The sequence below is a fragment of the Eptatretus burgeri genome, chromosome 12, assembly GCF_056783735.1.
Source record: "Eptatretus burgeri isolate ZD-2024b chromosome 12, Ebu_testis_v1, whole genome shotgun sequence".
NCBI lineage: Eukaryota > Metazoa > Chordata > Myxini > Myxiniformes > Myxinidae > Eptatretus > Eptatretus burgeri.
In genome coordinates this window covers 22,551,762-22,574,720 of record NC_140972.1, presented here as the reverse complement: position 1 = coordinate 22,574,720, position 22,959 = coordinate 22,551,762, and the positions used below count along the sequence as shown (strand labels likewise).

The window sequence follows — 22,959 nt, the reverse complement described above, 5'->3', positions numbered from 1 at the left end:
TTTGACGACTCGGGACGAGTCTGTAAAAAGGGGAGGGGGTAGGGTTGTGGTTGACGAAATTCACAAACCACCATTCAGGTCCCTTAGGTGAGATATCTCTGTAAGTATATGTGTAGTTAGGCCCAAACCCGTTGTTTCGAGGGAATAAATGTCATTCAGTCGGGCTGCGACTCTTCAGGATAGACGTTTTTCTTTTACTATCTTTATTTTGGACCAGCCGCCATTACTACCACCACCAACCACGTCTCAACAGCCATCACACAACAACCACCAACCACAACGCCGCTTCACACCAACAGCCACGACCTTTACCGTCACAACTCGCCACCATCGCATCACCACCATTCTTGCGCCACTTGTGGGCACCGATACTGGACTCGTGCAGGGCGCGCACCGAGCAGCGTGTTCAGAAACATCACAGACTTTCCGAAGAAAACGGATCAAAAACGACTCACGCCCACTTCTGTTCCGTCCTATCGGTGAGCGTGGGGCGATTTGGCCCCGCCTCCAGGGCGTTGGAGCGTGGTCGCTATATGCAAATTCATGGATCAAAAAGCATTCATGCCCACTTTTCCTCGGTCCAATGGGGAGCCAGTTAGAGGTGAAGGGTCGGAGGTAAAGGGTCAAAGGTGAAAGAGCGAGGCCACGGGGGATATAAACGGCTGCGTTCGTCAGTCAAGGCAGTCGAGTCAGTTGGGAGTTCGCGGAGCCAGTGAAGAGTTGGGACGAGTCAAGAGAGGAGACGGAGAGGGCGATCGGACGAAGATGTGGAGAGGCGGCGGCGGCGAAGGCGGTTGAGGGGGTGCTCGCGTCGGATTCGGGGAACTGCGGAGGGAGAGGCCGGCGGCGCGACCGAGGTCGTGGTGGAGACGCTCATCGCGGGACCCGAGACAGGGAGATATCCTCCATCCCCCGAGCATCAACAACCCCCTCCTGTTTCCCCCCGCGCTGAGATAGTGCGACAAGGGGGCCCCTTTCCCACCCCCTACCAGACACTGTCCGCGAGGCCCGCGGAGTTGGGGCGCCACCGCCACTTTGCGTCTCATCATCAGACGGGTAGGCCCGACGCGGTCTCGGCCCCAGGCCCGCCTACCCCCCTCATCCTTGAGGGTGGTCCTTTTCTTTTGCTTTGGGTATATGTGTTGTCGGCGCCGTCTGTGAAGTAAAATTGTATAAGTGTTGCCGTGTGCTCGGTAGTCGGATAGCTCTGCATTGTCTTCTTCTTTTATATTTGCTTTTTGTGTAATATTGTGTTTCTTCTTCTATTACATTTGCTTTTGGTGTAATTGTATATGTGTGCTTTCCGTTCATCGTGAAATAAATGTGAGTTATGTTGAACTGTTTTCCCGCTTCGCTTCGTCTTTTCTTTCATTGAATCTCCATCTTGCTTCACGTAAAGGGTTGGTCGTGGGCTAAAACGCCCGATAATTAATCGAACCGTCGAGGCCGACGAATAACACCGCTCGGTTATCCCGATAGTACGGAACGGGTCGCTTAAAGTGGCCCGTGTCCGAAGTCGACCTGCGGCGAGGTGCGATCGCCCGGTCTACCCTCCGTGTGGGTACTTAGGTAGGTCGAATTTGGCGAGCAACCCTATCCCACGCGGGGGCCGATTGGCACGATCGTGGTGAGACCGAAAGGTCCACCCGTGACTGGTTCCCGGCGATAGTCCGAGAAGGTCACGACTGGATTGTCCGTCCGGTGGGCGACGTGCCGCGATTCGAGTTACGTGGCCGTTCGCACGCCGGCGGGCGCGAATCCGCAACAATATATATATATATATATATATATATATATATATATATATATATATATATATATATATATATATATATATATGTATATATATATATGTATGTACAGTATATGTATATATGTATGTACAGTATATGTATATATGTATGTACAGTATATGTATATATGTATGTACAGTATATGTATATATGTATGTACAGTATATATATATATATATATATATATATATATATATATATATATATATATATATATATATATATATATATATATATTGTTGCGGATTCGCGCCCGCCGGCGTGTGAACGGCCACGTAACTCGAATCGCGGCACGTCGCCCACCGGACGGACAATCCAGTCGTGACCCTCTTGGACTAACGCCGGGAACCAGTCACGGGTGGACCTTTCGGTCTCACCACGATCGTGCCAATCGGCCCCCGCGTGGGATAGGGTTGCTCGCCAAATTCGACCTACCTAAGTACCCACACGGAGGGTAGACCGGGCGATCGCACCTCGCCGCAGGTCGACTTCGGACACGGGCCACTTTCAGCGAACCGTTCCGTACTATCGGGATAACCGAGCGGTGTTATTCGTCGGCCTCGACGGTTCGATTAATTATCGGGCGTTTTAGCCCACGACCAACCCTTTACGTGAAGCAAGATGGAGATTCAATGAAAGAAAAGACGAAGCGAAGCGGGAAAACAGTTCAACATAACTCACATTTATTTCACGATGAACGGAAAGCACACATATACAATTCCACCAAAAGCACATGTAAAAGAAGAAGACAATGCAATATTACACAAAAAGCAAATGCAACAATGCAGATCTATCCGACTACCGAGCACACGGCAACACTTATACAATTTTACTTCACAGAGGGCGCCGACAACACATGTACCCAAAACAAAAGAAAAAGAACCACCCTCAAGGATGAGGCGGGCCTGGGGCCGAGACCGTGTCGGGCCTACCCGTCTGATGATGAGACGCGAAGTGGCGGTGGTGCCTCAACTCCGCGGGCCTCGCGGACAGTGTCTGGTAAGGGGTGGGAAAGGGGCCCCCTTTGTCGCACTATCTCAGCGCGGGGGGGGGGGGAAACAGGAGGGGGTTGCTGATGCTCGGGGGAAGGAGGATATCACCCTGTCTCAGGTCCCGCGGCGAGCGTCTCCTCCTCGACCTCGGTCGCGTTGCTGGCCTCTCCCTCTGCAGCTCCCGGCACCGACGCGAGCACCTCCTCGTCCGCCTTCGCCGCCGCCACCTCTCCACAGCTCCGTCTACTCGCCCTCTCCGTCTCCTCTCTTGGCTCGTCCCAACTCTTCACTCTTGACTTTTCCCACTTCTTTCCAGCACCACCGACGACTCTCTTGAACTCCGCACCACTCAACTTTACTGACGAACGCAGCCGTTTATATAAGCCCCGTGGCTTCGCTCTTTCACCCTTGATCCTTTGCCTCCGACCCTTCACCTCTAACTGGCTCCCCATTGGACCGAGGAAAAGTGGGCGTGAATGCTTTTTGATCCATGAATTTGCATATCGCGACCTCACTCCAACGCCCTGGAGGCGGGGCCAAATCGCCCACGCTCTCCGATTGGATGGAACAAAAGTGGGCGTGAGTCGTTTTTGATCCATTTTCTGCGGAAAGTCCGTGATGTTTTTGAATACGCTGCTCGGTGCGCGCCCTGCACGAGTCCAGTATCGGTGCCCACGAGTGGCGCGAGATGGTGTGGATGCGATGGTGGCGAGTTGTGACAGTAAAGGTCGTGGCGGTTGTGGTGAAGTGGCGTTGTGGTTGGTGGTTGTTGTTGTGAAGCGGCGTTGTGGTTGGTGGTTGTTGTTGTGAAGCGGCGTTGTGGTTGGTGGTTGTTGTTGTGAAGCGGCATTGTGGTTGGTGATTGTTGTGTGATGGCTGTTGAGACGTGGTTGGTGGTGGTAATAATGGCGGCTGGTCCAAAATAAAGATAGTAAAAGAAAAACGGCTATCCTGAAGAGTCGCAGCCCGAGTGAATGACATTTATTCCCTCCAGACAACGGGTTTGGGCCTAACTACACATATACTTACCGAGATATCTCACCTAAGGGACCTGAATGGTGGTTTGTGAATTCCGTCAACCACAACAATGTATATGTACATATGTATACATGTATATATATATATATATATATATATATATATATATATATATATATATATATATATATATATATATATATATATATATATATATATATATATATATATATATATATATATATATATATATATATATATATATATATATATATATATATATACATATACATATCGATGTATAATTCCAGCAGTGTGTGTGTGTGTGTGTGTGTGTGTGTGTGTGTGTGTGTGTGTGTGTGTGTGTGTGTGTGTGTGTGTGTGTGTGTGTGTATGTGTGTATGTGTGTGTGTGTGTGTGTGTGACCGCTGTTTCTCGACAACCTCTGGTCCGATCTAATTGAAACTTGCCAGGTATATTGCTGGGGACCTGAGGATGTGCCTTTTCAAGGTTTGATATTAATCGGACAAGTGCTTCCCAAGTTATGGCCATTTATTTACCAAACCAATGGGAAGACACGTTGTTGCGTGGGTGTGGCCGATGGGGAAGGGAAGCACAGCCACGTTCCCCATTACGGGTTACAACGTACGGGCTTCCGGAGAGTGATGACTTCGTGTATTCTAATAATTTCTCGTTTTCTTATGCGCATTTATAAATAAACACAATGGCCCAAGTTATGATCGTTTTCATATTAAACGGTGTATAAATTTCGGGAACATCAGAGTGCTGGTATGCTCAAAACCAGGAAATAAATTTTTTTCTCTCTCTTCTCTTCTCTTTTTGTTTTTCCTTGCCACGACATTGCGAAAATGTAAAATACGTTGGCGCTAATTGAATAATTGGGTATTAAAAATAAATTGCGAATAATCGTAACTGCGAATAATATCGAACTTCCGGGTCACGCACGTATGGGCACGTGAGAGCGAAGAAACGGCCTGTGTCGTTTATTTATTTATTATTATTATTATTAGTATTTTTTTTTATGGGCACGTACTCGTATATATATATATATATATATATATATATATATATATATATATATATATATATATATATATATATATATATATATATATATATATATATATATATTTTACATGTTTGGTTCAATCGTGATGTGTTTATTTCTGGTCCCGCCCACCTTCCTCAAATTTTCTTGAAGTCCAGGAAGCGAACCCCCCTTTTCCCATTGGCCATTGGTTTCCACAATCACAGTTTTAAGGATCGCGACAATTTCCAGGAACCTTGCCCCCGCATTATTTCAGGGTTTACTGTATCTGTGTATGGTCAATGCCATCGAAAAACGTAAAACATCTCTTTGGCGGTAATTCGAAAATGTTAACCAAGTTTGTTATGCATAACATTCCATTGTGTCAAACATTTGATAGATAAAATTTTCAAAATTACCAAGTTTCTATTTCCATGGCAACTATTGTTTATTTGGATATTGCAGGTATCGTGCTAAACACATATCACTCTGTACGTATTGTTGTGGTTACCAAATTCGCAAACCACCATTCAGGTCCCTTAGGTGAGGTATCTCGGTAAGTACATGTGTAGTTAGGCCCAAACCCGTTGTCTAGTGGGAATACATGTCATTTATGCGTGCTGTGACTCTTCAGGATAGCCGTTTTTCTTTTGCTATCTTTATTTTGGACCAACCGCCATGATTACCACCACAACCACAACATCAACCACCAACCACAACGCCCCTTCACCACAACCGCCACGACCTTCCCGTCACACCTCGCAACCGTCGCATCGCCACCGTTCTTGCCCCGCTGTGGGTACCGGTGTTGGACTCGTGCAGGGCGCGCGCCGAACAGCGTGTACAAAATCACGGATTTTGTGCTTCAAAAATGGATCAAAAACGACACACGCCCACTTTTGCCGTCCAATCGGTGAGCGAGGGCGACTGGCCCCGCCCCCAGGGCGATCGATATATGCAAATTTATGGATCAAAAAGCCTTCACGCCCACTTTTTCTCGGGCCAATGGGGAGCGAGGTGAAAGGTCGAAGGGAGGGGGTCAAAGATGAGAGGGCGAAGCTACGGGGCTGATAAAAGGACCGTGTTCGTCAGTCCAGAGTAGTAGAGTAGGAGAGTCCAGAGGCGGAGAGTAGGAGAGTAGGAGAGTCGGAAACAGAGAGTCAAGACTTCGCGGGCGGTGGAGTTGGCAAGAAGGAGCTGGTCGTCGTGTGCGTTGGAGTCGGAACGGAGGGGACGGAGCTGTGGAAAGGCAGCGACACCAGACGAGGGGGTGCTCGCGTCGGGAGCTGCACCCCAGGGAGGCCGACAGCGCGACCTGGCCGAGGTGGAGACGCTCGTCGCAGGATAATAAAAATCCTCTATACCCCGAGCATCAGCAACCCCCTCCTGTTTCCCCCCGCGCTGAGATAGTGCGACCAAGGGGGCCCCTTTCCCACCCCCTACCAGACACTGCCCGCGAGGCCCGCGGAGTTGAGGCACCATCGCCGCTCCGCGTCTCATCACCAGACGGGTAAGCCCGAACCGGTCTCGGCCTCAGGCCCGCCTCATCCTTGAGGGTATTCTTTTCCTTGGTTTTGGGTATGTGTTATCGGCGCCGTCTGTGAAGTAGAATTGTATAAGTGTTGCCGTGTGCTCGGTAGTCGGTATTAGCTCTGCATTGTGTTTTCGCTTTTACATTTGCTTTTTGTGTAAATTACATTGTGTCTTTTCTGTGTGCATTTGGTGGAATTGTATATGTGTGCTCCCGTGTGCCGCGAATAAATGTGCTTTGTGTTGAACTGTTTCCCGCTTCGCTTCGTCTTTTCCTCTATTGAATCCCCATCTTGCTTCACGTAAAGGGTTGGAAGTGGGCTGAATACGCCCGATAATTAATCGAACCGTCGAGGTCGACGATAACACCGCTCGGTTATTCTGATAGTACGGAACGGGTCGCTTAAGTGGCCCGTGTCCGAAGGCGACCTGCGGCGAGGTGCGATCGCCCGGTCTACCCTCCGCGTGGGTACTTAGGTAGGTCGAATTTGGCGAGCAACCCTATCCCACGCGGGGGCTGATTGGCTCGATCGCGGTGAGACCGAAAGGTCCACCCGTGACTGGTTCCCGGCGTTAGTCCGAGAGGGTCACGACTGGATTGTCCGTCCGGTGGGCGACGTGCCGCGATTCGAGTTACGTGGCCGTCAGCACGCCGGCGGGCGCGAATACCGCAACACTGGTGTCAGGTCGTGCGATACAAATTCATCGCCCTCCTCGCGGCACTAGTATCGGAGAACAGGAAAACGGGCTCTCCTGTCTCCAATTAAATTCACGGGAATCGGTCCAGGGGTGAGAGAAGCGACCCCCGATTCCCTCCAAATTACGAGCGAGCGAAATTAACCCTTCACGAGAAGCAAGATGGCGTCTCAAGGCGAGCGGGAGCCGGGGGTATTAGAAATGGATGTAGAATGTGTAGGATCCATGGTCCAAGATGGAATCCCCGTGCAGGAAATGTTGATTGTGCAGGAACACGGACTCGCCCAACTGAACCCAGAGCCCGAAATAGGAGCGGCAGCGGCCGCGGTGTATGACACCTCCCCCCCCTCTCCACCAAAACCCGCCGACCCTTGCCGAAACGGCTCACCCAAGCGCACCCGACATGGCCCAGCTATTCGCCATGCTGGCGGCAATGACAGCGAAAATGGATGCAAACGCAAATGAATTTATAAACGAAATGAAAAGCATGGGCAAGCAAATGAAAAAAGAAATGAAAGAACTACGGGGTGAGACGCAGAACATGGGCCGATGCCTGCAGGCGGGCATGAAGGCCGTGAGCAGGGAACTTAAAATGGCGACTCCACGTGTCGGAACGAACGAGCTGGAAGGGGGTGCAACGGCTGACAGGCCCGCGGTGGAGGCGGGTAAGGAAAAAGTAATTCGGGAGACAAGAGACGAGGTGAAAGTAATTGCGAGGGAGAGAAAGAACAATTAATACGGAAAGCAAGGATGAGGTACGCGGAGATCGTGAAAGAGCAAGGAGTGAAAAACAGGGAAGGACGGGAGCGACTTAAAGAGAAAGCAAGGTTGACCTACATAAAGATAAGGGAAAGACGCCAGAAAGAAGCAGAGACCAATAAACACGATGAAGACGGGGTAAGTGACGCGCACACACACACGGAGGTAGTGGAGGACAATGGGGGTGAGCTCGCGGAGCGTGTGGGGACCCAGTGCGAGCACCTGGATGGCCTCCTCCAGGAACGAGGGGAGGGAGTATGCCCCCTTGAGGCGAGTCACGACCAGGTGAGTTCGGTCGTGCTTTGCGAGGTCGAGGGGAGGAGTGCTGTGGACGGGTGCACGGAGAGCTTGGGGGGTATAGAGGCCCCGGAGACCCTTGTGGGGACACAAATCCCCAGTGTGGTTGTCCCTGTGTGTGTGGTGCAAGGTGTGAGTGCGTCCCCGTGTGTGGAAGCGACCCCGTGTGTGAGTGGTGTGGTGGCGATGGTGCCAGAGTACGTGCTTCCCAGCACGCCGTGTGTAAAAGGGGCACCGTGTGTGAGTGAGGCCGTGTGTGTGGATGAAACGGCCAGTGTGAGTGAGGAACCGCGGGTTAGTGCCCCCGCGTGTGTGGGTGAGGCACGGAGTGTGGATGAGGCACCGCGGTTGAGTGCCCCCGCGTGTATGAGTGAGGCACGGTGTGTGGATGAGGCACCGCGGGTGAGTGCCCCCGCGTGTGTAAGTAGTATGGTTTGTGTGAGTGGTGAGGCACGCGTGAATGAACGGCCGTGTGCAAGGTCGCTGTGTGCAAGGGAGACCGTGTGTGTGAGAGAGCGGTATGTGAGGGAGATGTCGGTTGGCATGCGGGAGCACGCAGCCGCGTCTCCCGGTGTGAGTTTAATGGAGTGGACTGTGTGCGTCGTAACACGCAGGTATGCGTGTGTGGAATGGAGACGGAGACGGCGACATGTCAGGAGAGAAAGCCGAGTAGCGGCTGTAGTTGTTTCGGGGACCGTGCCGGGTTCACCCAGCAGTGAGCACGCGGTTCGTGCTGTGCAACGCACGAGACCGCCACGTGCTCGCTTGCGAGAGTGAAGTCCCGGTCCGGAAACGCCAGCGGTGGATTTGCCGATCCCGCGGACGGACAAAGTTTAGGCAGGTAAATGGATTTGGACCGGACGGGTTCTCCACGCGATCGTGTGTGTTAAGCTCCAACGGGCAAAGCACATGTGTTCGCGTGGGGAACCCCTCGAGACGTGGGGCTTGTTTTTTTTTATGCGCACGGTGACGTCATGGCTGCACGTGTGGTTGGAATCCGGCAGGAGGGGTATCCCGGCCGGATGGTACCGTCCAAGGAGGGACGAGGTACACGTGCAGCTGCATGACGTCACGGCCAGGTGCAAAGTGCGCGAGTTGCCGCGCAGGTGCTGCGCATGAAAAAAAAAAAAAAAGAGCAAGCCTCACTTTCGGGTGCAAAGGATTCCTGGGCAAGGGGTGAAAGACCCCCTTACCTGGGCACAGGATGGAAACTAGTTAGGGGGAAGGGTTAGCTTAGTTAGACCGACTTCATGGGGCAGGGGTAAGTCCTCATGGAGTCCGTGGAATGGATTAGGTGGAGGGATTTAGATGAGCTTTAGGTTGGGAAATTGATTTTTGGGACATTCGAGGACAGTGACAGACTGTGAATGTGTAGCGGGGACGTAGCTTAGCTACGTAGTGTTAAAAGGAACGTGCTATAGTTTAAGGGATGACGTGGGAGCACGAGTTAGTTAGGGGATGTAGATAGAAGGATGGCAGAGTTCAGCGGTGTGTGTGTTGAAGAGTTGGAGAGTTGTGAGGTGAGTACATGGTGAGTGAGTGAGGCCAGCGGGTCTGTGTGAGTGGAGCAAGTCTGGAATGCATGGTGCGATGAGTGATTGGGGGGAGGAGTGACTCCCGCCCAAGGGACCCCGGGGTCAGTGTAGATTGAGTTAGCTGGGTTAGTCAAATTGAAAAATGGAGGTCGTTTTGTTGTTAGTGGGAAAGTAGGCTCGAGACCCATTTGGAGGGGTGCATGAGCCCTGTTGACGGGCTTGGGAGCGTGGCTGCGAAAGGTGAGTATCGCTGAGTGGGTACCCCGGGCACCAGGCTAGTCGGCCGCGGTAGGCCATGGGCCCATGGGGGGCCGGGATAGAGTAGTGGGCACGGGTGCGCCTGCTTGGTGCGGGGGCCCGGGGCGCCATTAGCCGCGTGGGCAGTGTTGTGGGCACGGGTGACCCTCGGAAAGGGGCCCGGGAGGCCGGCCTGCCACGTGTGCGTTTCAGGGGAGGTGCCATGGGGGGCACTCCCCGGTGTTAGGGAGCTGGTAGGCTCGGAGGCAGTGTAGTGCCCGGGGGTGCCATAGCGGGAGATTCGGCAGAGGGTCGTGCCTGCCAAAGGGAGCCACGTGTCCTAGCCAGGAGACTGTGTGAGGGCACGGAGAGAAAATTGGGGGGTGAGGCCCGAAATTGTGAGGACACCAACACAGGCGACGGGAATCTGGGTTGTTAGAACCCATAGTTTAAGCGAGAGGCGCTTGTTGAAAGCCCCGGGGTAGTTTAACTGTTAAATGGATAGGGTAGATTAGGAGATGTACCCCTCCGCACCATCCATCCCCTCGCTCTCGTTGTGGGCCGCTGGACCCACTTTGGGTTAGATCGCCGAACTCTGGGGAGGCCATTCTGAGGCTTCGTTGGGCCTCGACACAGGACGTTAGCTCTCCCTTATTCCCCTCCGGGAAGGGAACGTAGGGGTTGGGAGTAGGCGAGGTGACAGGATAGGTTAGCCGAACAAGGACGATAAAGGGTGTGGGGACGATTTATAGTGGGGAAGTAAAAATAAAAACAACAAAAAAATAAGTTGGGGCTAAATTGGGGTTTGACAAATTAAGGGAATGGGTATGTACAGTGACAGGCAAAGGCGATAGGTGGGAGGGAGACAGGTAGGTAGGTCCGAGCCCGCCTTCCAAGTGGCCAGCACCACCGCACTCCCTCCACCAACCTCCACTGAACGGCAAGAGCTGGCCAACTTCATCGGCTGGCCGTGTTTTGCTTCAAGGCGGAGGCCGGCCAACTTCGTCTGCAGCTGCTGTGCTGCAAGGCCTGTGCCGGCTGGATCGTCTGCAGCTGCTGTGCTGCAAGGCCTGTGCCGGCCAGTTCATCTGCTGGCTGTTTTTCTTCAAGGCCTGTGCCGGCCAGTTCATCTGCCGGCTGTGTTTGCCTGCAACGGCCTGGTTCTGCGGGCTGAGTTTGCCTGCAGCGGCCTTCTTCTGCGGGCTGTGTTTGCCTGCTGCCTTTGCCAGGCCATGCCCACTGCCCATGTTCACCAGCCCCGTTCAATTTTGCTTTGCCCCCCCCCCCCTGTTCATTGCCATGTGCGCCAGGATCGTAAAAGCAACAGTTTGCAAGCTGCGAGAACTGCCCCGTTGGCAGCTACAACACGGGCCTGCAGTGGCGTCCCGTGCACCGTGTTTGTGTTCATGCATCCATTCGTTGTGCTCATTGCGTGTGCCACTTGAGCTGGCACGGAGACTGCATTTGTGCAGCCCATGCACCGTTGTGGTTCACTGCGTTCAGTTCAAAAAGGGAAGGCCTTGGACTGCGTGTGAGCAGCCAGCCACGTTCCCTGTCACCTGCATTGTTTGAGCCAGAGACTGCATGCGGGCAGCCTGGCTCCCTGCTAACTGCTTTTCTTTTGCAGAGTTCAATGATCCTGGGCCATGGTTTAGTGTAAAATTTGTAAGTTAAGGTTAAGATGTACTGTAAATATGAGTGCGCCCCCGGCATGTATGTCCTAGCGCCGGCAATTTTATTTAAGTCGTCCGTGTGAGTGAGTTTGTTTAGGTAGTTACGCAGCCCTCAGGTTATTTATTTTGGGGAAACGAATAACATGAATGTCGCACTCAGGGATCCGTAGGTAAAATGTACTAGGGGAAAACTACACATGATGGCACACGAAAATTTGACGACTCGGGACGAGTCTGTAAAAAGGGGAGGGGGTAGTGTTGTGGTTACCAAATTCGCAAACCACCATTCAGGTCCCTTAGGTGAGGTATCTCGGTAAGTACATGTGTAGTTAGGCCCAAACCCGTTGTCTAGTGGGAATACATGTCATTTATGCGTGCTGCGACTCTTCAGGATAGCCGTTTTTCTTTTGCTATCTTTATTTTGGACCAACCGCCATGATTACCACCACAACCACAACATCAACCACCAACCACAACGCCGCTTCACCACAACCGCCACGACCTTCCCGTCACACCTCGCAACCGTCGCATCGCCACCGTTCTTGCCCCGCTGTGGGTACCGGTGTTGGACTCGTGCAGGGCGCGCGCCGAACAGCGTGTACAAAATCACGGATTTTGTGCTTCAAAAACGGATCAAAAACGACACACGCCCACTTTTTGCCGTCCAATCGGTGAGCGAGGGGCGACTGGCCCCCCCCCCAGGGCGATCGATATATGCAAATTTATGGATCAAAAAGCCTTCACGCCCACTTTTTCTCGGGCCAATGGGGAGCGAGGTGAAAGGTCGAAGGGAGGGGGTCAAAGATGAGAGGGCGAAGCTACGGGGCTGATAAAAGGACCGTGTTCGTCAGTCCAGAGTAGTAGAGTAGGAGAGTCCAGAGGCGGAGAGTAGGAGAGTAGGAGAGTAGGAGAGTCGGAAACAGAGAGTCAAGACTTCGCGGGCGGTGGAGTTGGCAAGAAGGAGCTGGTCGTCGTGTGCATTGGAGTCGGAACGGAGGGGACGGAGCTGTGGAAAGGCAGCGACACCAGACGAGGGGGTGCTCGCGTCGGGAGCTGCACCCCAGGGAGGCCGACAGCGCGACCTGGCCGAGGTGGAGACGCTCGTCGCGGGATAATAAAAATCCTCTATACCCCGAGCATCAGCAACCCCCTCCTGTTTCCCCCCGCGCTGAGATAGTGCGACCAAGGGGGCTCCTTTCCCACCCCCTACCAGACACTGCCCGCGAGGCCCGCGGAGTTGAGGCACCATCGCCGCTCCGCGTCTCATCACCAGACGGGTAGGCCCGACCCGGTCTCGGCCTCAGGCCCGCCTCATCCTTGAGGGTATTCTTTTCCTTGGTTTTGGGTATGTGTTGTCGGCGCCGTCTGTGAAGTAGAATTGTATAAATGTTGCCGTGTGCTCGGTAGTCGGTATTAGCTCTGCATTGTGTTTTCGCTTTTACATTTGCTTTTTGTGTAAATTACATTGTGTCTTTTCTGTGTGCATTTGGTGGAATTGTATATGTGTGCTCCCGTGTGCCGCGAAAAAATGTGCTTTGTGTTGAACTGTTTCCCGCTTCGCTTCGTCTTTTCCTCTATTGAATCCCCATCTTGCTTCACGTAAGGGTTGGAAGTGGGCTGAATACGCCCGATAATTAATCGAACCGTCGAGGTCGACGATAACACCGCTCGGTTATTCTGATAGTACGGAACGGGTCGCTTAAGTGGCCCGTGTCCGAAGTCGACCTGCGGCGAGGTGCGATCGCCCGGTCTACCCTCCGCGTGGGTACTTAGGTAGGTCGAATTTGGCGAGCAACCCTATCCCACGCGGGGGCTGATTGGCTCGATCGCGGTGAGACCGAAAGGTCCACCCGTGACTGGTTCCCGGCATTAGTCCGAGAGGGTCACGACTGGATTGTCCGTCCGGTGGGCGACGTGCCGCGATTCGAGTTACGTGGCCGTCAGCACGCCGCGGGCGCGAATACCGCAACAGTATAATACACACGTATGCTATGCACGTATCCTATACTATATAAGTTTCTTGCTCTGTTATACATGACAACTTTCTTTTTTGTTTGTTTATCTGTTTGTCTGTTTGTCCACTCAGAACATGAGTTGGTATATTAATTACATTGGACCCCATGAGACCCTAAAGACTCTTTCGAACCTTAAGACCTTTTCAGACCCTTAAGACCTCTTAAACCCTTTGCACCCCCCCCAAGACCATTTAAGACCCCTAATAGCCTTTAGACCCCAGAGACTCTACAGACCCTTTCGACCCCTCAGTTCTCTGTAGACCACTAAGACCCTTTAAGACCCCTAAGCCCCCCAATAAAACGAAGTACTTTTAAGACTCTTAAAAACCATAAGTTGCTATAAGATGCCTTAGAGTCTTTATAAGATCCCCAAGACTTTTCAAGACACCAAAGACCCTTAAAACCCTGAGACACAAGTCCCCTAAAACCCGATAGACCCCGTTAGATCCTGAAGATCCTGTAGACCCCGAAGAACCCTAAGGCTCTTCAGAACCTTTAGACCTTTTTGACCCTGTTATACCCTTTATAACCATTAGACCCATAACACCCTTTATATCCTGTTAGACCTTTTCAAACCAAAAGACCATACATACCTCATTTGCACCTTTTCACCACTAAGACCCTTAGGACCCCTTAAACCCCTTTCTACTCTTTTGGCATTTTTGGCATTTAGACCTTCACACCTTTCAGATCTTTAAATACCCTTTAGACCCAATTGACCTTGAGATGTTTTAAGACCCTTTAGAATTCTTTCGACATTTCTGACCCTTTAGACCTTAAATTGTACCCTTTAGACCACTTTGACCTTTTAAGACACTTTAGACACATCGGACCCATTTCGACCTTTTCAGACCCATTTCGACTTTTTCAGACCCATTTCGACCTTTTCAGACTCATTTCGACCTTTTCAGACCCATTTCGACCTTTTCAGACCCATTTCGACCTTTTCAGACCCATTTCGACCTTTTCAGACCCATTTCGACCTTTACATCTTTCGGACTTCAGACCATTTAACCTTTACAACTTTACAACTGGACCATTTATACAGCTTATTTACAATCAATGACCCTTCATTAGTACATCCTTCCATTAGTACAACACAAAACACAAAACACACCACACACAAACTACACAGAACAAGTCCTGGTGAGGGTCTGCGATCTCTGATTGATCTTTCTAGTTAATACTGCAAGTCTGTTGTAAATATAAATATTCATTTATACTTTAATAGTGGATAAAATAAACATACAGAGTATCTTGCTAATATTAATTAGCTTGCAGAGTACATTTATGTATTTTTTTTGTGTACATAAAACTCTTGCAGAGTATCTTGTTCTAATATTAATTCTGATTCAGACATATACATATAGTTATATAACATGTTTTAGGTCGAGACAAGCAAAGCAGACAAACAATTAACATTAGAATGTTTTTCTTGTTGGCAGTGTTTCTCTTGAGAATTATTCCAATGGAAATTCAGAAGAGAATGTTTACCAGTATTTGGACAGTATGTCGCCCGTGCTTCGAGATGTACCAGATGGATTGGAAGGTGATCAGCAGGCCAGGATCTGTGGACTAGACAGCTCAGATGATGTAAGTTCAACAGTTATGAACTTTATATGTGCAATCATTTACAAATCAACGAATATCTGTGTTTTCCTGTGTGTTGTTGGTTGTTATCTTCATATTTGGGTTTCAGAAGGTAGAAAAAAGTCCTCCCAGGGCTCTAAGTATCCACGTCCATTTCATTGAAGGATCTCGATTCATGGACTATTTTATGGTGTTCACAGAGTTTTGTTCTGAGGGCTCTTTTTAGGAACATCACTGAGCCTCAGAGAGCCTCCAACTGTAGTTTGTTTGTGGTAATGTTTCCAGGGATGGTTTGTCGAATCTTTGCGATGTTCTTCTTTATCATTCCCATTGCTCCAATTATCACCGGGATAATTTTGGCACTCTTCAGCTTCCAGGATCTTTTCACTTCATTCTTTAGATCTTAATACTTGGTCAATTTCTTGATTTTCCATGTTATTTAGATAAAAATTGCTGGGTACTGAAACCCTAATTAACAATGCCTTATTTTGTTTTTGTGACTTAGCACCATGTCCAGTCGCAATGCTTTGTTTTGTTTGTTCACACTCGATGGGATTATCAGGTTAGAGGTGAGCATCATGTCCTCGTTTTCAACGATTGCTTTTGGTTTGTGTTTCCGTGTGTTTTGTGGAACTGGGATTTTGAAATATCTGCAGATGTGCCAGTGGATTACTCCACATGCCTTGTTGTGTCTTTGTGTGTACAGTTGTTCTGACATGAGTTTATTTTACATTTGATAGGAGGTATGCCTGGTGTTTGCTTAATGGTAAGGGTGGTGGGTTTGGGATCCTAGGATCCTGAGTTCAAATCCCCCTTGGCTGTTGAATTAATACCAGGTGGGGTTGACTCTGCCTTTCATCCATCCGAGGTCAGCAAAATGAGTGCCAGCTTGCTGGTATCCTGTGTCGGAGTGGCAACCTGTCCAAGATTGTGTCCAATAGCCAAGGAGACTGCTTCGGCAGCACCAACGCTCTGCACAGAGTATGGTCCCAATGGATGGATGGATCGGAGGTGACTCGCGCTTTCTGTCTTCAATTGCAAAAACTACACCTGTCTGTTTGGCTAAATCCCGCCATCTTATTAAAGCCATTGGTATCATATCCTTGTTCTTCAGCATTTATCATGATCCATTTCCATCCCAATTGAGCTGATCTCTTCTTAGCCATTTCCGTGCACCTTCTTTGTCTATGGCTAATCTGTCGAACTCTTTTTTTTTTTTTTTCAATATATATTTCTGCTGTTTTCTCTTTCTCCCAATTGTCGCTTTCTTCCAAAACTGGTGGTTGATTCTGCACAGGAAGGTTTAAAGCGATAAAAGCCTGGAAGTTGGAATGGCCACGCCAAACATGTTCTAATAATAATTGATGGCAGTAAAGAGAACACAGCAAAGCAGAGATAGAGATGCTGAGCCGAATGAAAATCGTGAAGATAACCTTTCCAAAAAAAAGTTTCAATCCCAGAAGTTGGAACTGCCACACAAAACTTTTAACATTACGAGAAGTGTCTGTTTGTTTGTGTGTGTTTTTATTGTTCTTTTTTTTACAGGATCTAAGGCTTGTCGTGGAACTGCCACACATACAGACGAATACATGAGACACAACACACAACACAGGACTGTGAGACAAGACAAACACAGTACACTGCCCCGCCTTTCTCAGCAGGGTTTGTGTATTTGTTTGACTTGTATGCACTCCTGAACTACTTTTTGTATACAAAGTCGAGGCTTATGGAACAGTGAGTACTAGTACATTGAATGAATGAGGACACAACAGGAAGGAAGGAAACACCAACAGCAGAGATAAAGGTCAAGAGAAGCAGACTTGGACAAACAATGGGTGTGGGGAGGAATGAGGGTATCCACCCCAAACAATGGGTATCCACCCCATACAGAGGCTGCATGGGGTGGATACAGAAGGAAACTCTCAGGAGGGAAAACTGGAAATTTGTAAGGAGGAAGGATTGGGGTGGGATGAGGATGGGAGGGTTCACCAGAAAGGGGTTGATGGTCATGTATGTGTGCCTTGACAATACCTGTGGGTGACAAAGCATGGAAAGAGCAGAGGGGTGCAAGACAGAAAAGAGGTGGAAGAAGACAGAGAGACGACCGACATGTTTGTAATAGCGAAGTGATAGACCCATAAACTCAGCTCCATGGCGGGAGATTCAAATAGTCTTGAAGGCCTTGATTTCCATGGTGTCAAGCTGAGCAAGATTGTCACCTTAGAATCAAAAGGTTCCAACAAAAGTTAAATTGTCATGCAGAACCTTTTGATTCTAAGGTGACGAGATGTGAGGCAGGCGAGCCAGGCCACAAAGGAGAACAGTACTCCATCAATCCGCAGATGAAGGCCTTGTAGGTGGATAGGAGTTCAGGTGTGCAAAGGAAGGACTATGCACGATGAAGGATTCCCAGTTGGCGACTGGCTTTGGAGGCCGGGTTGGAAATGTGGCTTTTCCAGGAAAGATCATGGCAGATAGTGAGACACAGAAGCTTGAATGAAATGATTTCTTCCAGAGGATTGTTGAGAAAGTAGATTGCGGGGGGGGGGGGGGGGTTCCAAATGGTCCTTTCGGAGAGACATAGTGAGAGTGAGATGTGTCAGGATTGAAAGACATGTTCCACGTGTTGAACCAGTTTGTGATTTTATCCAGATATGCAGTGAACGAAGAAGTTGCTGCTTGCCAGTCTGAGGGATGACAGGTGGTGCGGTTGAGGGTGGAGTCATCAGCAAAGAGATGAAGAGGATTTTCCAGAGAGTCGGAGAGATAATGATTGATGAAAACCAGAAAAAGAACAGGGCCCAGAACGCTGCCTTGAGAAATTCCAGCTTGGACAGGAAGAGGGGATGAGAGAACTCCATTCAGAGCCACACATTGGCTGCAACAGGGGACGATGTCTGTGAGCCATGAGTGGAGATGGTCTTGGATACCATAGGAAGAGTGTTTGGTGAGCAGGGCAGGGTGCCAGACCGTGTCAAAAGCACACGATATTGTCTCGGGATATGGCTCTGATTTCATAGTGTTAAATAAAGTGGTGTTAAGGGGCATGCCGAAACGGCGGTAAACAACTTCTGATTAAATGGGGTTTTTTCCCTTTTTCTGCAGTCTTGAAAACTTTTATTTTATTTTTATTGAATAATACATTTGAACACCGTAGAACACAAATCGCATTGTTTGCACTTCCAAAAACTTTCAGTTTAGCAGTACTTGGGCAAAACCTTACGCCATCTCAACCAATGAAATTTGTTGCGCACTCAGAGCGTGGAGTGACAGAGAGATTTAGGCAAAAAGGTGGTGCTTCGTGATGCAACGACAGAGCTAACTTTGTCCAAAATATCTGTTTGTTTAATGTCTCTTTTTCTCATAGATTGTTCCAAAATAATCAGGTTCTCTGAGAAGAGTTGGCAGAAGGTTCAGCTCTGGACTGTTCCATTTAACCCATCAATTTAGTATGGTCGCCATCATGCCTGTTATTCAAAGTTCACGAGCAAATACAATGTAGATCGTGCTCGGAAAAGCAAAGCAATGGTTGAAAAGACCCTCCCATATCCTTTTTCTCAAGACTACATTGGGTAAGGTGTTCTATGAACTTTCTAGTTTTCTATAGGAGAGGAAAGTGAGGTTTAAAGATAAGGTTGAAATGTAGTGTAGCATGAGGATAGATACAATAATGAAGAAATAATTGGATATAGGGAAATAGCACTTATTGCTGGTGTCAGTTCAACAATGCAACCTTTACTATCAGGTTCGACCAGTCGAAGATGAGGAGGTAGACCGTAGATTGAGAGACATTCATGATGGGTGGAAGCCAGCTCAGCCCTCCCATCACTGTGGCCCTACCACATCCTCACGTCTTCCTATCCATGTTTTCTTGCCTACACAGGTAAGGTCATGATTTTATGGTGACTCACAACCTTTGCTCTATGTTGCCATTATTTCCTGCACTTTGAGGTTTCTCCTGTAATATGCCAACAGGTCTCCTCTGGCATGTATCTTCACCTTTCAAATAACCAACAGGTCATCAAATCATCATCTTGCAATTTTCAATCTTTTTTTGTTTTGTTTGCAGCATGCACTGCACTCGGAGAGCTCTGCAGCCAAGAAGGTGTTTAAAATTGTCCTGACAGGTGATGCATCCGTGGGGAAGTCAAGCTTCCTCACTCGGCTGTGCAAGAATGAGTTTGATGAAAACTGCTGTACCACTCTCGGTAGGATCCCTGAGCTGTATGTGTGAACTTGAAGACTGATTTAATGAAGGACGAGGACATTGCAACCCATCTCAACAATCAAATTAACAGCTTCTCCATTACCTTTGTTCAAAGGATGTTTATGAAACTATCAGAAGGAACATGTGGAGTTTTGATTTGGTGGTATACATATACTCTGACACTCATCAAATTCAAAATTTCTCCTATCTAACTTCCAGGAAGTTTGAGCTCTGGCACCCTCTCACCAGTTACTGCCTGATGGTCCATGGTGGAGACTGAAACATGGCTGCGATCAGTAACAAACTTGATTCGTTAAATATGATTTTTTTTTATTGATAGCCTTTTAATTAAGAATCTGTTTCTATTAATTAAGTATACTTTATTTTTTATTAATATCCTTTTTATTTCATCGATGACCTGAGTTTTCTATTTGGTATTATTATCTGAGAACATGGCTCATCGTGCAAGAGGGCCTCATGTTGGTTTAACGGTTAAGGTAGCTGGCTTAAGATCTGAGGATCTTTAATTCCAGCCTCTGTAAGGTGGTTGAATTAACACCAGGTGGAGTTGACTCAACCTGTCATCCTTTGTGAGGTGGCCAAAATGAGTACCAGCATGCTGGTAACAGGGGCATGCATCAGCGGCACAGCTGTGCACCCAGAAGATGATGCAGCTAAGCAGCCACAGGCTGCATATGAATCGGTCAATATCTGGTGCTGGTCAAATTTGTAAGGTCTCTGCCTTTAGAAAGGTGTGTTTTAATTGTTGTGTCCCTTATTCTTCTTTTCATGTCCAGGTAGAACATCAAATGTAGTTCCTCCTGTGCCAGGCAATGTCATTTTCCTCAGCCAAATTGTTGGAGGTGGTTGGTGTGGAAAGTAAAGGAAAGATTCGCAGATGGACCATGGTCTGCCTTTCTCCACAGTCACAGTGTCAGGGCCTTGTGCACATCCCCATTTAACGATGCTGGCCTTACATCCGCCAACTTTGGTATGCAAGGGATATGGTGACTGCCAGGTCATCCAGAAACATTGGGCTCCATCCGAGAGTTCCTCTGCTGGGGGGATGTTGAGGTTTGAGGTGTTTTCCAGCTCATTCAGTTGCTGTTGCCACAGCCTTGTGCGAGTGATGCTTGGGGTTGTTTTGAGTGGCTCTGTGGAGGAGTAGAACCTTCTTCTGGAGCACAGTCAACGAGATATCAGGTTGTGACCATAAAGGGAGTGTCTGTTGTCATCAGTGTCCTGGTCCGTTCAGCTTGGCTGGCAACCACTCTCCTAATGTCAGGTGGTGCATTACTAGCCAGGACTTGCATGTGTTGGATCTTAGCTGGCTTCAGGAAACTGGTGATGATACGGCAGTTTTCATGTCAGGCAGTATCCGTAGCGTGTGTACAGCACTCCCAGATTGGGCAGGTATACTCGGTGGTAGAGAAGCATGGTGCCAGCACTGTTGCACCCCACTTTGAGTGTGTCATTCATTGGGGGATGTTTTATGGAGTGTTGACTTTCCTCGTGGTCTTCTCAACCTGGGTCTTGAACAACTGTGTGTGGTCGAGAGTTACCCCAAGGTACATTAGTTTGCCACATCGGTGATTTGCATCCTGTTCCAGTTGATATTGAGCTCCTATGGTGCACTGCGGTTGTGGAGGTGTATGCCACTGTAACTGAAAAATAGCAGTCGGAAAGATAGGAGATTTTGGGACTGTTTGGATTTGAAAGAGAACCACATTGCTGCAATGACTGGACTTGCTTTTGCAGTAAAAACCTGTAATGTCATCGCCGTGTCTTTGAACTCTTCAACAACAACATTGATGCATAAAACTTCAGTGCAGAACAATGAACCATTATTGCATTTGCAGGTGTAGATTTCAGACTTAAAACACTGATGGTGTCTGGTGAGGAGATGGTACTACAGCTTTGGGACACGGCAGGTCAAGAAAGGTAAGTGAAGAACATATCATCTGAACACCAGGCATGGTTACAATGGTTACACCAGTGGTGGTTCTCCATAAACAATGGCTTTTATTTATGTTTCTGTCACGTACCAATTCTTGAATCCTTGAATCTTGAGAACGGAAAAAACAAGCAAGACACGAGACATGAGCAGGGAGAAGGGAATATATGCAACTTGTGTACAGGGGAAAAAAATAAAGCCTAACCCCATAAATAGTGCCTCACGACACTGACTGACAATGTGGCAGGTGAGGGCTTATATTGGCACAGGCTGGTTGAGGTCCCACAGTGATGAGCAGCTTGGCCTGCGAAGGCGAGAAGCGGTGAAGGCGAGGAGCGATGCAAGCGAGGAGCGATGTAAGCAATTTGGCACAGATTCAAAACTATGACCCCCAGAGGTCAGGGCTGGAGCGTCTGCTCTCCTTTGCACTGCTGATTGTACTCTTCATGGCTCTGTCTCGGTCCGATCCTCTTAGCATTTGGGACTGTCTCCCCAAGTGGTGGGTACTGTCATTGGCTAACCACTGCTTGTGAGAGGTGCCAAGTTCCAGCCCTTCCCATCCCATGGGGCAGTCTCGAAAAAAAGTTTATCCCCTCTTCTGGGTGCTGCAGTGCATCTCGCCATCATGGCTTGCACACATGCGCCGATAGTTCATATTGGTCCTTTTAAAGCAGTAAGCGTTTTCCTGGTGGCGTTTTTCACAAACCCTCCACCTGGCCTCACCTTTCAAACAGGAGGCTTTAATTAGTCCAGTAAAATAATACAATACCTCGAACAAATTGCTTCAGAAGGTTTTTTTGCTTTGACTGGTTCATTGGACCCCACTGAACATCATATCGAAAGTTATCTCAAAGTTACCCCCCCCCCCTCAGGGCCCTAATTTGCATAAATTAAAGATTGCTGCCATGTCAGAATTCAATGTGCAGCAAACTTTTCTCTGGGTGGTTTTAGGGCCCATAAATGTATTACCAACAGATTGGAATGTGATATCAATCTATCGAATAAGGCTACTTCCGTTATGATATGACGTCACTATGACGTATTATTACATCATGTCATGACGTAGTCCCTGATTTTACTGAAAATAGACATTTTGTACCTTGCTATTGTAATTCCCTGTAGAATTTGGTTTTGATTGCTGTTTCTTTAGCCCTAGAAGACTCTTTGGGACCAAATACTACCGACTTACATGTAGTCCAATAAACCAGCTGCACTACTTCGCTCAGCCCCCCCCCCCCCCCGTGAGTTACAAGTCCATGTCGTCCTCAGTCACATCAATCGCTGTGCTATTGGAACAGTCATCACCATGACATTCACGACAGGCATTTGTACATTTCAGGCCTTGCTTTCTGCAGCTGCATCTGTTTGTGGAGCAGTCCCCTTCACACTGGCACCTTATCAACTTTAGAATATTGTGAGGGGCAGGCTGACAGTCCATTGTTTTTGGTACAAGTTTGCCCTGCAGATCCTGCCATCCCCAATCTACTGCCCTCAATGCACATTCCTCATCCTTTGACATCCAACATTTAGCTTGGTACAAGGCTCGATATATGTGGTGCTTTCCAGCATCCAGTGAGGGTGGAAGATTTTGTATCTCTACGCTGGAAGCACACCTCACTACTTCGTCCTTGAACTTCCTTATCCTCAGTGAATCT

The 22,959-nt window shown here is 48.7% G+C and overlaps 1 protein-coding gene across 3 annotated transcripts in view; it reads left to right on the top strand.

The window, feature by feature from the left end:
• The window catches only part of LOC147015244 (ras and EF-hand domain-containing protein-like), a 130,289-nt gene that overhangs the window by 81,544 nt on the left and 25,786 nt on the right, over nt 1–22,959 (top strand). For 2 of the 3 annotated variants that reach the window (XM_085849814.1, XM_085849812.1), the window contains exons 10-13: nt 14,999–15,146; nt 18,889–19,026; nt 19,213–19,351; nt 21,210–21,291. In XM_085849814.1, the coding sequence (XP_085705940.1) occupies nt 14,999–15,146; nt 18,889–19,026; nt 19,213–19,351; nt 21,210–21,291 (507 nt within the window). The remainder of the gene's footprint in view (nt 1–14,998; nt 15,147–18,888; nt 19,027–19,212; nt 19,352–21,209; nt 21,292–22,959) is intronic. The other variant, XM_085849813.1, reaches the window with a different exon arrangement.